This window comes from Amphiprion ocellaris, chromosome 19, assembly GCF_022539595.1.
Source record: "Amphiprion ocellaris isolate individual 3 ecotype Okinawa chromosome 19, ASM2253959v1, whole genome shotgun sequence".
In the NCBI taxonomy this organism is placed as follows: Eukaryota; Metazoa; Chordata; class Actinopteri; family Pomacentridae; genus Amphiprion; species Amphiprion ocellaris.
Window position 1 is genome coordinate 7,962,953 of NC_072784.1, and position 13,700 is coordinate 7,976,652.

Here is a 13,700-nt window from a genome sequence, read left to right on the forward strand (position 1 = left end):
TGCGGAATGCATTCAGGGGAGCATGTCAAATTGGAAAAACAGAGTTTGTGCAGTGAACACGGCTAATACGGATATCAGAAAACACATAGCTGTTTTTGCTTCTTCTTCTTTTCCATCCATATTCCATTTTTTTTTTTTTGCAGAAAAATCACACTCAATCACACACATCTGATTTGTGTCTCTTCTGCTTTACCCAGAGTGCTTTGCCTGCTGCAGTGTTTGCCATCGTGGAGGAGGTTCAAAGGGGCGGAGCTAACGGGGAGCGCACTCGCCGCAAACCGGGCCAGCAGACCTAGTCCGCTCTCCTCGCAGCCAACATCGTCCGAATCCGACTCCTGCTCTTCCTCCTCCTCCTCATCCTCAGAGGTTTCTGCAGCAGAGAAAAGACTGTCAGCTCAGAGACACATGTTGTTGCACCATGGGTCTGGGCCAGAGGTCAAATCACTCCCTACTGTCTCTACCAACTGTAGATAGAGTGTACCTTAGAGAAGATGAATTAACCAAAGAAATTATACTACTATTACAGCAGCCTGGATTTTAAAGTAACCACTTGTCTACACAGGCACACACAATCACACTTCTTAACATGTAGTCTGCCGGCATACGCTGTCCAAAACACTGTAGCCTCCTTTCATATCTAAAGATATATAAGCAAGACTCTACTATAAATTCTACTATATACATGCATGCAAGCTCCACTGATGACACACACACACACACACACACACATACACACAATCTGCTGTGACTGAGAGCTGAAACTCTGACTCAGATACCATTCATTATTGACAAATAAACCTTCAGAGACTGACAGAAGTAAAGAAAAAGAACAAAAAAAAACTGCTGGTCTTCCTCTAAAAAAGCAGCAGAGCACCCAAAAAGGCCGAGGCGCACACAGACACACACACACTCACAAATACACTGCAGCATACTGCCGGTTAGCTGTGTGTCGCTAGCAGTTAGTAGACAGGTCCTTGGCAGCAGATGAACAGGAGGAATGCCTCCTCAGGGGTTAGACTGTTAACATTTAGGGTGGATGCACAGTACAAGATCCTGTAACTACAATCCAGTTTCATTATTTTATACTTTTGAATGTATAATGAATAAATAAGACTTTTGAGTCTAGGCTGACTGGCTTCTCTGGTTGAAAGTTTCAAGGTTGTTTTGACCAGAACCTGTAATGAAGCCAATGCTGCAGCAAGATGACAAGATTATCTGCTGACAAGACTCTTTAACCAGAACAGTGATGCTTGGTTCGATTGATGATGCCTATTTAAACAGATTTTAGGACAGAAATCCGGTGCACATGTTGTACTGTGAATCCACTGTGTGTTAACAATAGCAGACAGACATTACAACAAGCAGGCACTGAGAGGACAGCCCTGTGAAGCCCCTTGGTATAAAGCTCAAAAGTGGTTTGAATGACCATGGTTACATGCTCTGATCCCGCCAAGCACCAAAAGTCTTTCTTTAAACTTTTACATCAGATGACACAAAGGTGGGGTAAGTGGGTGTAACCATGGCTACATCGCTAAAAATCTTCAATTTGTGAGAATGTGAAACAAAAAGAAAAACAATCAAGGTAACAGTTAATGCTTCGTGTATGTGGTTTAATTTCTGCATAGTCCGTGTTAGTGGTCAATAAAGAATAGAGGGAGGGGCACTTCCTACTTACAGAGCAGGTGACAGGGGTGTGGCCTCAGGCAGGGTGGGGCAGCGCGGCGGCCTAGCCGTAGCGTAGCCTGGCTTTAGCACAGTCTAGCTTAAGCAAAGCCTTAGCCACGGCGTAGAATAGCCATAGCGAGGTAGTGTAGGCTCAAGGCTGCGCTAGTCCTTGCCAAGCTTCTGTAATGTTGCAGTAGCAGCAGCATAAGCACATGGAACAGGCTGAGAGACATACATAGCATCATGGATAAGACAGGAGGGGGGGAGGAGGGGTCACAGGTGAAAGGGGAGGAGGGGGTGAGGACAGAGCAAGGTGTCTGAGAGAGCAACGTAAAGGGAAAAGGGTTATTTGAAGGTTTAGTAGACACACAGGAGGAGCTCTATTGTCCAAATATCCCCAACATCTCATCACTTACTTCCCCCACCAACATCAAACACCAGGCCACACAATCAATAGACACATCATCTGAGAGAAATTAAGCTCACCCTTCCTAAAAAGAAACTAGCAAGAGCCAACTAGCATCATCACATATCAATCTGTGACCACTTGTTCTGCAAAGACAAAAACAGATCTGTCCAGTGTGCTCTAAACAAACCCTCTGCTATCTCTCCTAATGTGAATCTGAAAGTTTAACAGTGTTTTACAACCTTTGCCAGGAGAACCGAAGGGATATTTGAGGAACAGAGCACTTTAAAGGATGTGTGAGGTGCAGTGGCAGCTGGACAGACTGACAGAGACAGACAGACAGATGAAGCAGACACAAGGACCACAGTGCTTTGCATTCTGTACCAATCAAATCAACACCTTTAATAAAGCTTATAGGTACCAAACTGCAATACAACTTTATGGAAAAAAATCTCACAAATTCACACAATTTTCAGTGTACAAATACTACAAAAAACATTTTGCAATGCAGGCAATAAAACCACCATAGAAAACTCTGTTTAAAAAAAACAGCAACTTTGCAGAGAAATCAGCAGCATGAGAGGTAGAGATCGTCAAGCTAATGCAAAGTCTGAAAACGGCTGCCTTAGCGAAAAACAAACAAAGACAATGTGTGAGGAGTCTCGAGACTCAGTGTTGTCTGACTTAACAGCAAGCGGCAAGGCGCTGTAAGATTTGTTCAGTAACCTTGGTCGAAGGAGTCGTCAGAGGAACTGAGGCCCGCTTCCTCTAGCAGCAGGGATAAGTGCTTGTGTTTCTTCTTTTGAGACTTCTGTGTGGACAGCAGGGAGGTCGGCGATGACGCAGACCGCCTCTTCCTGGTCACGTCGCCGTGGGAACGCATCCCTGAGAGAGGGGGCCAGCCCCCTTGAGCAGAATTGTGCTCCTCTGAATCTGAGTCTGGTGTGGAGAAAGTGCAGTTAATGATCCATGAGGTCACAAGGATGAAAGCAAAGAGTCACACACAAAGAGGGTTTCTGCTTGACCTTAACATCACAGCCTCGCAGGTATCTCCAAAAAAATCTAACTAAACCTCGATTACTACTGTTTTTAAAACTACTGGCATAGAAAAGCTCAACTAACAGAAATATCACTTAAATGACAACTGACTCAAAATTGCATCACCTCTTAATAATTGCATGATTTTTACATTGTATTTCCTCTTATGAACAATCAATAACAGATTCTTTAGCAAAACCACACTGACAATTCAGGCCCCCAAGTAGAAACTCAAGGCAATAAAAGTACATTTAGTACACTTGTGATTTCCAATGAGCCTAGCTGCAGGTAACAAGATGTTTTGTGAACACCACAAGAACAATCTTTGCTAAAGAACATGAAAAGACACCTAATGAATACTTTAGTCAGACAAGACCAAGATACATTGGTTCAGCCCACATGGGGTCCAGAATGTTTGGCATGAACCTAGTCAGGACTGCCACAGTAAATGCACAGTCCTGACAGTGAAGGATGGAGGTAGGTGCAAAAGGTGTTGGGAGATGACATTTATAGACTGTGAAAGTCAGTGGCAAATACTAGCTAGCAAGATGACTCTCAGTCTACAGAAGATTGGCAGAGGAAGAACATTTCAGCTTAATAAAAATTCAAAGCGCACTGCCAAAAACATACCAGAGGTTCAAAAGAAGAACAAAATGAAAACTATGACCTGTCGCCTGACTGAAATGCAACACAACACCTTTGTGGTATTTTAAAGACGAAGGTTAAGCAACACACCCCCTCCAGTAAAGAGCAGCTGAAGAAAATAGTCTCTGAAGAATGGCAGAACATCTCTCATAAATTTGTGCAACACTGGTGTGCTCCACGCTGAGGAGTCTGTGAACAGGGCTTCACATATGAAGCTTTTAAAAAATGAAACATTCTAACCTCAGTAATAAAAGGGTTTTCAGAGTTTCTGCTGTGAGGCCTGTTTCTTCAACATGAAAGCTGCACCCTGCTGTTCAACTTAGAGGCAATTACTGGAAGGTGACTCAGTTTAGAATCGCTTGAAATTCACGCGATATTGTATTCCTGTTGTTCACTGTAACAGAGGACTAGTCTGACTGTTAATCTGACCATGCTGTAGTTGTAGAAACTCCAACCAACAAGCAGAGAATAGGAAATATCTTAATCTACAATTACTCTATAACCATTTGTTCTTGGAACAGGAGGACTATATATGTGGATTAAAATAAACAACAACCTCTTCTCATGATCTTCATTAGCAGTGAGGATCATCTAATAACATGAGCCTCAACACAAGCATCTACTGTCTCCTATGCACAGCAGTCCAGCACACCAGCTATGTCCTGATGCACACTGTTGTAACTAGATGTACTTTACTGTGATAAAACACAAATCATAAACTGCCCTGTAATCGGCCTTTCCAGTCTTTCTGTTCTGCTGGAATACTTTTCTCTCCTCTGAAAAGCACCCTAAAAGAGGTTCTATAGGGGCAGTTGTATTGCTGCTCTATACATCTCACAAACTCCTGTAGTGAAAAGTGGCCTTATTTCTGTCTGCATGACAATCTTCTGTGTGCTAAAGGCATCAATCAATGCAAGTAAAATGACATAAAATTATATGATGTTGGCATGTGGGCCATTCTTTGGTCTGTATCTCAGGCTGTGTTGATTGTAGAGGAAAATATGCCCTCACATCAGACATAAAAAACCTTTTATCGCCAGGTACTCACTGTTGGAACAGCTGCTGAGCTCTGATCTCATTCGAGAGAACAAGGCAGTCTTCTTCTGACCTTTCACCTTCCGGGCTGCCTCTGATGCAGAAGCCTTGGCGGCTATCTTGTGTTTCCCTCCTTTGCCCGAGGAGTGGATGCCTCGCTCCTTCATTTGATTCTCAGCAGACTTTCCCTTCAACTTCTCTAATTTTGCGTTGGAAGCAAGTTTGCGAGACGCGCAGAGAGAGCCGAGCTGAGAGAGCGAAAGGGCTCTGTCGAGGTCTGACGCCAGCTGCTCCTGCTCGCACATGTGGCCACGTTTCGCCTTCAGCACCTGAGACCGCCACCAAAAAAACACGTCGTTAACCAATCGGAACAATCGCTGCTGCTAAAATCCACACTCACACCTCCAAATGCCACCTACCTCCAGAGCATGACTGGTGGATGGCTCCTGGTCACTCCAGCTTTTCTTCTTCTTTTTCTTTTTCTTCACTTTCACTCCTCCGCTCCCCGTCTCCGTCTCCTCCTCCTCTCTGGACAACCGGAACTTCTTCTTCTGTCCTTCCCCAGTTTCAGAGTCCTCAGAGTATTGCACCGTCCTACCCGGTCTGAGAGATGGAAATAATTACACTGGGTGAACAAGGATTCAGAAAAAAACCACACACACAGAGGGTAAAAACGGGCCAAACTGAACTATTACATTTAGGGGCCTACTCACTTTCCAGGCCTGCTGTCTGGTTTGAGAGGTGTGGCCAAGAGCTTCCTCTTCCTGGGTCGTCCTCTGCCCCGTCGGGTCAGACTCCGCCTCTCATCCTCCTGCTGCTGCCGCTCACTGACAGCACAAAAAAAAGACACAGGTGTGTGTTTGTCTCAGTGCCAGTGTGGAAGCACTTTTTTTGTGTGTGTAACATAAGTAGCTGTGTGATTAATTCATCTTCTCATAGTTCATTCGCCAAATGTCCGAGCTGCGTTAACACTAACCGCTTGTCTCTGCGCCTCTGCAGCTTGCTCAGCTCTCTCTGCTTCTCCTTAAATGTCTTCTGCAGCTCGGCCAGGCGAACACGGTATCCCACTTCTACCGCATCCAGCATGTCCACAGACATTTTACTGTAGAGCTGTGGAGAGCAGACGAGAGGAGGAGAGAGAACAAGTGAGGCTTCTGGAACAACATTTCACAAACGGACGCTTTTGAATGCGGTGGTGACGCTTTTCTTCCCCTTACTGGCTCCTCTTTCCTCTGCCTCCAGCTGTACTTCTTGTTGGGGTCCAGCGTTCTCGGCAGATCAATGTGGGACTGCTTCTCTATGGCCTCTAACAGAATTTGTCTGCTCGCTTCAAGAAGGCAGTCTAGACCCTCTAATGTCAGATCTGGATGGGATGCAGAGGATACTGAAGCGGAGGAATATAAAAAGCAAAATACCAGAATTGATTAGAGTATTGGTAACTGCTTACCTTGCTCCTGGCAGATGTTCTCCATCTCTTGTTGGGCCATTTGGCTGAGTAGAGCCATCCCTTCCAGTGCTGCCATCTCTAAAGGCCCTGCGCTGCTGCAGTGTGCACCCACAGCAGGGTTGTCTATCTGCGGTATAAGTATCGGGGCAGGCGGGGTGCTGGAGCGACCCTGGGAAATTTCACTGGCTGTCAGCAGGGCAAGCATACCTGCCATGGGATCCTCTGGACCGATGACGAGTGGGAGTGGAGAGTTGGGGGCAGAAGGAGGATAGATAAGAGGTTCAGTGACACTTTCTTTCTGACTGGGAGCATGGGACTTGATTGGAGCGTCCGGCTGTTCTAATTCACACACAGCGCTGGTAGTGTCCTCTAGTGACGCACACACTGGAGAGAGTTCCTGGCTGTCTAAATCTGCAGTGATGCATGATGGGTATCGTGTCTGGTCTGGATCCTTGACGACCTCTGGTTTGGGCTCAGCTTCTGCACACGGAGGAAGAAGGGGGTACGATGCCTGACATGAGTAAGATGACACTTCCATTTTGATTTGACCTTCTGCTTTTTCTTCCTCTCTGACTTCCAGTCCTTCCCTTCGTTGTGGTGGAGGACTGGGGACATGTAGAGGTAGTGGTTGAGGCTGGGGCTTCAGGGCTTCCCTGTCTTCTTCTCTGTCTTCGGTGGCTCGGACAGGGCTGCAGCTCTGCCGAAGAGGACCGAGCAGTTCTGGCGTCATGTCAAGCTGACGCTGCTCCACATCAGGCTCCTGTTTGAGAAAAGATTCCGTCTTTGCAGGCTCTACTTTCTGGGGTTTGACATCTGTGTCCAGAGCCCTTGAATGAAGGTGGGCAGGGGGCAAAGGGGCAGCTGAGGCAGGAGAGCAGGAACGATGGGTTCGGACAGTCTCTGTGTTTTCCCCTGTGGGTGCTGGGATGTGGTAAGGGGGGAATGATGAGCCAAAAGGGGCAGTGATGGACTGGTAAGGATAACCTGGAGGCAGATCTGTCAGAAGGAGAAAGCAATATTATGAAGATTAGAGTAACAGATTCATCAATGCTCATAACATTCTTTACATGTTCACACTAGCATGGAAACAACGTGTTATCTAGCCAGCCTTCATGCCAGCCTGCTGTGATTTTACTGGTCCGGCCCACTTCAGATCAAACTGGGATGTATGTGGCCCCTGAACTAAGATGAGTTTAACACCCCTGGTCTGAAGCAAACTAAATTTGCACTTTTCTCTCCACTTTACAGGCTCAGTTAACATGATTTAAAGCAAATAAGTGAATGTTCAGTTAGGTTTTTCCAGACTCACCAGAGTAGAGGCCTTGAAAGGGTGCAGAGGCCGGCTTCTGCCTGTCTCTCTGCACCCTCTGTCCCACCTCTCCCTCCTCAGCCACCTCCTGTTTCGGCCGCCGTGGTGAGGACAGGGGTGGAGAGGCGGAGGAGGGGGGAGGCGGGTGAGGCAGGGGCTTCGGCAGGTGAGACAGCAATCTCTGCCCACCTTCCTCCGACTTGAGGGTGGTCACTGGAGAGGAGAGTGGAGGCAGCGAGGTGAGGGAGGACGTAGACGGGGTTGGTGATCGAGAGGGCGGGGGGAGTTTGCGGGGATGCAAGATCTGTGAGGGAGACGGGGAAGATATTGAGGATGGTCGGGGTTTTGGGTCAGGGTTCCGCTTGTCTGCTTTGTCTTCCATCTCTGGCCGATGCTCGCTGACCTTTAAACGCTCCTGGAACACAGAACAAGAGGTGGTTCTAACAGATGTACGTGCTGTGTGTGTGATGTGACTGACTTTACTGCAGGGTGTAAATATTAGTTTGTGCATTGTTTAAACTTAATTTAGTGACTTTGTATGCAGCTACACGATGTGGCTGTTTACTTACTGTGTTACACAACTATTTTTGTGGAACCACAAACAAGATAGGAAAGTCCAAAAAGTGTTAGTGTCAGTCAAAAGGCCAGGTTATGCTTTCCGCACGAACAAGCCATGTGGAAATGAGACGCTTGGAAATCTGCTCTCGAGAACGTTTGTGACTTTATACTCCATGTGGTGTCTGCTCCCAAACTGCAGGGGCAGTCTATGGCAAACACACGTCTACCTAGTCTACTGAAGTACTAAACTAGAGTAGAAGTTTGCCATTGTTTACACTATAGACTGTATTATACAGTCTGTGGTTTACACCACGTACAACATGGCATTTTACTGAATAGTCACATTTCAGCAGTTAGTTTTCATTTCACGCCATGAGTTGTTCATAACACCGTTACCACGGTGATCTCTGTGTGATGAATCGTATAAATGCCTGTATTTCTGAACTTCTGCTGCTAGGAGCTCCTGTTCTTCCGCGCGTCTCTGTCCGCGCAGTTAGAAAAATTTGGAGGTGCATGACATGGACGTTTTCTGTTTGAGAAGTTCCATGTGAGGGGGCGAGGCTGCTAAAATGACAGAATTCGTCCGCAAGGAGCCGCACGGACCACGCGGATGTGGCAAGTATAAAACAAGCTTAACGCAGTTATTACTCTGTGTTTCATATTTAATGTTTTTAACACAACCATGTTTTATGTTTTTGTGTGGATAAGCAGGTTGATGCATGTGATACATACACTACCAGTCAAAGGTTTGGACACACCTTCTCATTCAATGCTTTTTATTTATTTGTGTTATTTTCTACATTGTAGATCAATACTGATGATTAAAACTTTTTTGATTACAACATAATTCCATGTGCATTCTTTTATAGTTTTGATGTCGTCAGTATTAATCCACAATGTATAAAGTAATTAAATAAAAACCACTGAATGAGAAGGTCTGTAGAAACCTTTGACTGGTAGTCTATGTGTGTAGATGTCTTTGAATGTGGGGTTTGTTTTTGACAGGTAGGTGTCTAACAGCACAAAGTCCACTTACAACTAGTTGTGCATTCCTCTGCAGCTCCAGGACCTGCACGGTGTGCTGCTGGATCATAAGCAGCTCCTGCTGCCGAAGCATTTGCTGTTGAGATAGGAGCTGCAGCTGGGCTGCATGCTGCAGAGAACTGCCTGCACCGTACACACCTGACCACACCGGCGCTCCACGCTCCAGTGCATCACCTCCTGCAGAGAGGCGTTGGACAAAGACAGAAAAGTTGCAAATCCATTTAAACTGGATGTGACTTATGCAGCATTTCTTGGCATACGGGTTGTCATATTGAATATGAAAAAATAAGACAGTGACAAAACTATTACCACTTCTTTTCTCAAAATTAAGGGCTTTTTGAAATGGGAAAAAAAACTGACATTGCAATGCTTTGTTTTTCTGTGATATATATTGCAAAATAAAAAATACAGGAGTTTTCACCAGATGACTTGAGTACTCTGTATATAAATAAATGATTCTACAATAAATATTGATTTTAATGTGCAGTGCATCTGCAGAGAAAAACTAATTTAAAGAAAACTTTTAGTAATATAAGACACATAAAATAAGATGCACACGCTTTCATACCATAGTGAGGCAAGTGTTCAGTAGGGATGACTATAAGCTGTCCAGACTGTGGGTCCCTGGCAAACTGGTAGGGAGGGGGAATGGAACCCGGCAGAGAGGGTGGGTAACCTGGAGGGAGGGTCTGATGAAGTGAGGAAGGACCAAGGCCTGAAAAGGAAGAGAAAAAAATGACAAAATGTTGGATGAAAAAAAATGTGAACAGAATCATCAACATTTTTGTAGTTGGACAATATCTAAGATTTACCCAACCAGAACCAGAATAAAATCACAATAGAGTAACATTTAGGAGCACACATACACTGATTTGTAGCTGCTTTTTAGAGGAGCATGTTTTCTTACCCTTAGTGTCTAGACACAGATGGACCTTAGGGAGCTCTTCAGAAGCATGTGTCTCCACATCTCATGTTTTTAGATGTCGTGTAAGATTGCGTAAGTATGCAAGTGTGTGTGTCTTGGTGCTGTTATTTCTGGAGAGCAAGCATTGGAGAAACAGGCCTGAAATGTCCTGCTATGTTCAGGAATGTCTGTGGCACTTGACCCCTGGAGGCTGCTGCTGGACAAAGCTCTCAAAAGGCACACAGCACCTCCTTTCTCAAACGCACCAATCAGAAAATGCCACACATATCACCAAACCGCTGACAAGTCAAGTGAATGACATCGATCATCTCGTTACAAGGCAATGTTCTGCTGGGAACCCCTGGGTCCTGGCATTCACGTGGGTGTTACTTTGACATGTACAACATTTCTGCAGACCAACCGCACCCCCAAGGCAACAGCAATCCCCAAATCCAGCAGGACAACGTGCACTTCTCTAAGGCTGGAACTGTTCAGAAACAGCTCGAGGAACATGTCAAAATAGCCCAAAGCGTCGGCCCTGGCCTCCAAACTACCCAGATCCCAATCCAATCAAGCATATCCCTGGATGCACTGGAACAAGTGCACAGAGGCCCAACTGCACAACTCACACAACCCAAAGCATCAACTGCTGATGTCCCGATGCCAGAAACCATACATCCCCCATGTGGATATGCTGTGGTGTCTGGTAAAGTAGTATTAATGGCTACTTGGTGTTATATTGTAGAGTTTTGTGTGATTATGTTGATTTAGATTCTGCTGGCAAACTTTAAGATACAGATACCTCTATCATTTGAAACTACTGTACCACTAATTCCTTGCATGGTGGCTTCTGCAGCTTGTGCAAAGGATTTTTGGCAACAGTGTCTTTGCATACAATTACGGTAGGTTGACATACTGTAAGTAGTAACATTTTTATTATAAAAATATGAATTAATAAACTGACTATTTCTATTAACAATCTTTAAATCAGTAATGGTTTAGTCGAAAATATCAAAAAATTGCCCATTACATCTTCTATTTCTCAAACAGTCCAAAACCCAAAGAGTATCAGATTACTATCATACAATATACATAAAAGCAACCCAATACACACAAATGAAAAGCCCTTATTAATTCTTGTTGTTCAGCGAATGGATTCATCATTTCAGCTGCACATCTGACTCCTTTTCTTGTCAGATAGGCTGTAAAATTCTTAACATCTATTGATATTGTCATAATTCAAAGGTACCCATCTAAATGTTAAGCACAGTTTTGGGAGCATCTAAACATGCGCTTGTAACAGTAATCAAATCTCTTCAATCAATTGTACATTTACGCACTGTAAGGTGAGCTGGAGAGCCAGACCGGAGGGGCTCCATGCCGGGGCATCCATGGGTGAGAGGTCAGAGTTGAGGGGTCAGGAGGCCATCGCCCCGCCCCTGCCAGAGCAGCCCCTCCTGTGACCATAAGGTTGGGGGTCATGAGGCTGGGCGTCATCATACTGGGTGTCAGACCGCTAGACAGAGGGGTAGGGTGCATCTGAGTAAATTCTGCCAGCTCCTTGGATTCTCTGGAAGGAAATGAGACATTTTTGTTTAGAAGCAGACAAAAAGATATGTACCTGGCGTGTTTTTTGCTTTCGGTAAGCACCAGCATTAGATCGTTTGCACAATGAGTCAAAGATAATATGATGCAAGGGGAACTATTACTGCAGTAACCGCATTCCACCTGAGCACTTTTTCCTGCTCGCGTTCCAGCCGGCCAGCCAGCAGTCTGTCATCACGGTGGTGAGCACGATCCTCCCCTCGCTCCTCGTCTAGAAGAGTTCGAAAACAGATTAGATAAAGATGTTTAGGGGCTGCATCGATGAGACTACTGGAGCGTTTAAATCCTAATCCCAAATAAATTTTAATGTAAAATTAAATTAAATGTTTTGTCCACAATTCAGAGAGATTCAGTTTACCATCATAGAGGAGGAAAGAAACCAGAAAATATAACAACATAAGTTAAGAAGCTGGAATGTTTTCTCAAAGTATTTGGCATTTCATTTTAATAGTTGACAACTAATCAATAAATATATTAACCGTTGCAGGTCTAATGGAGACAAGTTAAAGAGAGAAATGAGTGACAGCAGAGGAGAGAAGGGGTGAGACTAAGTGGCACCAGCTACATCAGGGGTGTCAAATATGCGGCCCATGGGCCAAAACGGGCCCTCCAGAAGGTCTAATCCAACCTTTGGAATGACTTTAAGTGTAAAAATTACAGAGAAGACATGAACTGGAAATTGTAAATTTGTAAAACTATAAATTTAAAATAATTTCCTGACAAGTCGTTTTGATCCTAAAGTAAAATATTAGATTGTTCATTTTTCTTTTGTCATTTTGCATCTCATTTTTGTAATATTTTGTCTTGTTTTTGTTGGTTTTTGTCATTTGTTGTCTGACTTTGTCGTTTGTCTCATGTTTTTGTCATTTTATGTTTCCTTTTTGTCTCGTTTGTGTTTTTTGTCTTATTTTTGTCACTTTGTGTTTCGCTTTATTCGTTGTTTTGTGTAGCACTTTTTTCGTTTTGTGTTTTTTTGTCTCCCTTGTGTTGTTTGTCTAATTTGTTGTTGTTTTGTTTCTCGCTTCTGTCATTTTTTGTCTCGTTTGTGTCATTTGTCAATTTTTTTGTCACCTTCTAACTTTTGTCTAATTTCTGGTCTCCCTTTTGTTTTGTTTGTGTCGTTTGTCTCATTTTTGGAGTTCTGTTTCTCTAATATTTTGTCTTGTTTTTGTTTTGGTTTTTTTGATCTGACTTAGTTTTGAACCTAAAGTAAAATACTTTACTGTTCACTTCCAGATATCTGTAACTAAATGTTTTATGCCTTTGTAGATAAACTGTGATCTCTAAGTTGTAATGTGTAAATGAAACTGAGGCATAATGTTGCTGAAATTGAATTTATTTTCCTTAAAAAATTTCAGGGTGTTCATAATGTTTTGTAAAAAAGATAATTATTTAAATGTGAAAATTTTTGCACAAAAACAAAGGAAAATTTTGGAGTTGTGGTTATTCATAGGTTATTATGTTGTGATTTTACTGGTTCGACCCACTTGAGATCAAATTGGGCTGAATGTGGCCCCTGAACTAAGATGAGTTTGACACCCCTGAGCTATAAAACACTACACTGCATGTAAAAAAAGAAGCTAAAATTATTATGTTGACAGATGTATGGAGAACATATGGAAAGTTCTTGCACATGTACACTGCACTTTAACTTTAGCTTAAGATCTCCACCTAATTATTTCTGACATTTTTACTTTTTCCAATTTTCTACTGTTTTTCAAAGTTTTATTCTTTTTATGACGTCTTATTGGACAGCCCACTTTGTATTTCACTACACATACCGTATGAGCAAGTGCCAAATAAAAACTCCTGAATCTTGACGATCTTGAATTTTAAAAACCACACATTGACAAGAAAATGACATATTTATATATCCATCCAACTCTCAGTGCATCGCCTCAACACATAAAGCATGTGCACACACACTACAGTACAAACACACACACAGAAATATAGTGACAGCTCTCACTCCAACTGTCAGCTCCTATCAATTATTAGTCTAGTGCCACAGGATATGTGGGAACATGCCACTACTGCTGCTTTA

General features: G+C 43.7%; 1 protein-coding gene across 2 annotated transcripts in view; it reads right to left on the reverse strand.

Annotated features, from left to right (window-relative positions):
- The window catches only part of tnrc18 (trinucleotide repeat containing 18), a 60,997-nt gene that overhangs the window by 16,699 nt on the left and 30,598 nt on the right, over positions 1–13,700 (reverse strand). For both annotated transcript variants that reach the window (XM_023294533.3, XM_023294534.3), the window contains exons 6-18: positions 11,780–11,867; positions 11,392–11,621; positions 9,716–9,862; positions 9,140–9,324; positions 7,546–7,960; positions 6,237–7,232; positions 6,007–6,152; positions 5,766–5,899; positions 5,503–5,616; positions 5,209–5,392; positions 4,803–5,118; positions 2,798–3,010; positions 194–370 (exon numbers count right to left, since the gene is read on the reverse strand). In XM_023294533.3, coding sequence (XP_023150301.2) covers positions 194–370; positions 2,798–3,010; positions 4,803–5,118; positions 5,209–5,392; positions 5,503–5,616; positions 5,766–5,899; positions 6,007–6,152; positions 6,237–7,232; positions 7,546–7,960; positions 9,140–9,324; positions 9,716–9,862; positions 11,392–11,621; positions 11,780–11,867 — 3,345 coding nt within the window. The remainder of the gene's footprint in view (positions 1–193; positions 371–2,797; positions 3,011–4,802; positions 5,119–5,208; positions 5,393–5,502; positions 5,617–5,765; positions 5,900–6,006; positions 6,153–6,236; positions 7,233–7,545; positions 7,961–9,139; positions 9,325–9,715; positions 9,863–11,391; positions 11,622–11,779; positions 11,868–13,700) is intronic.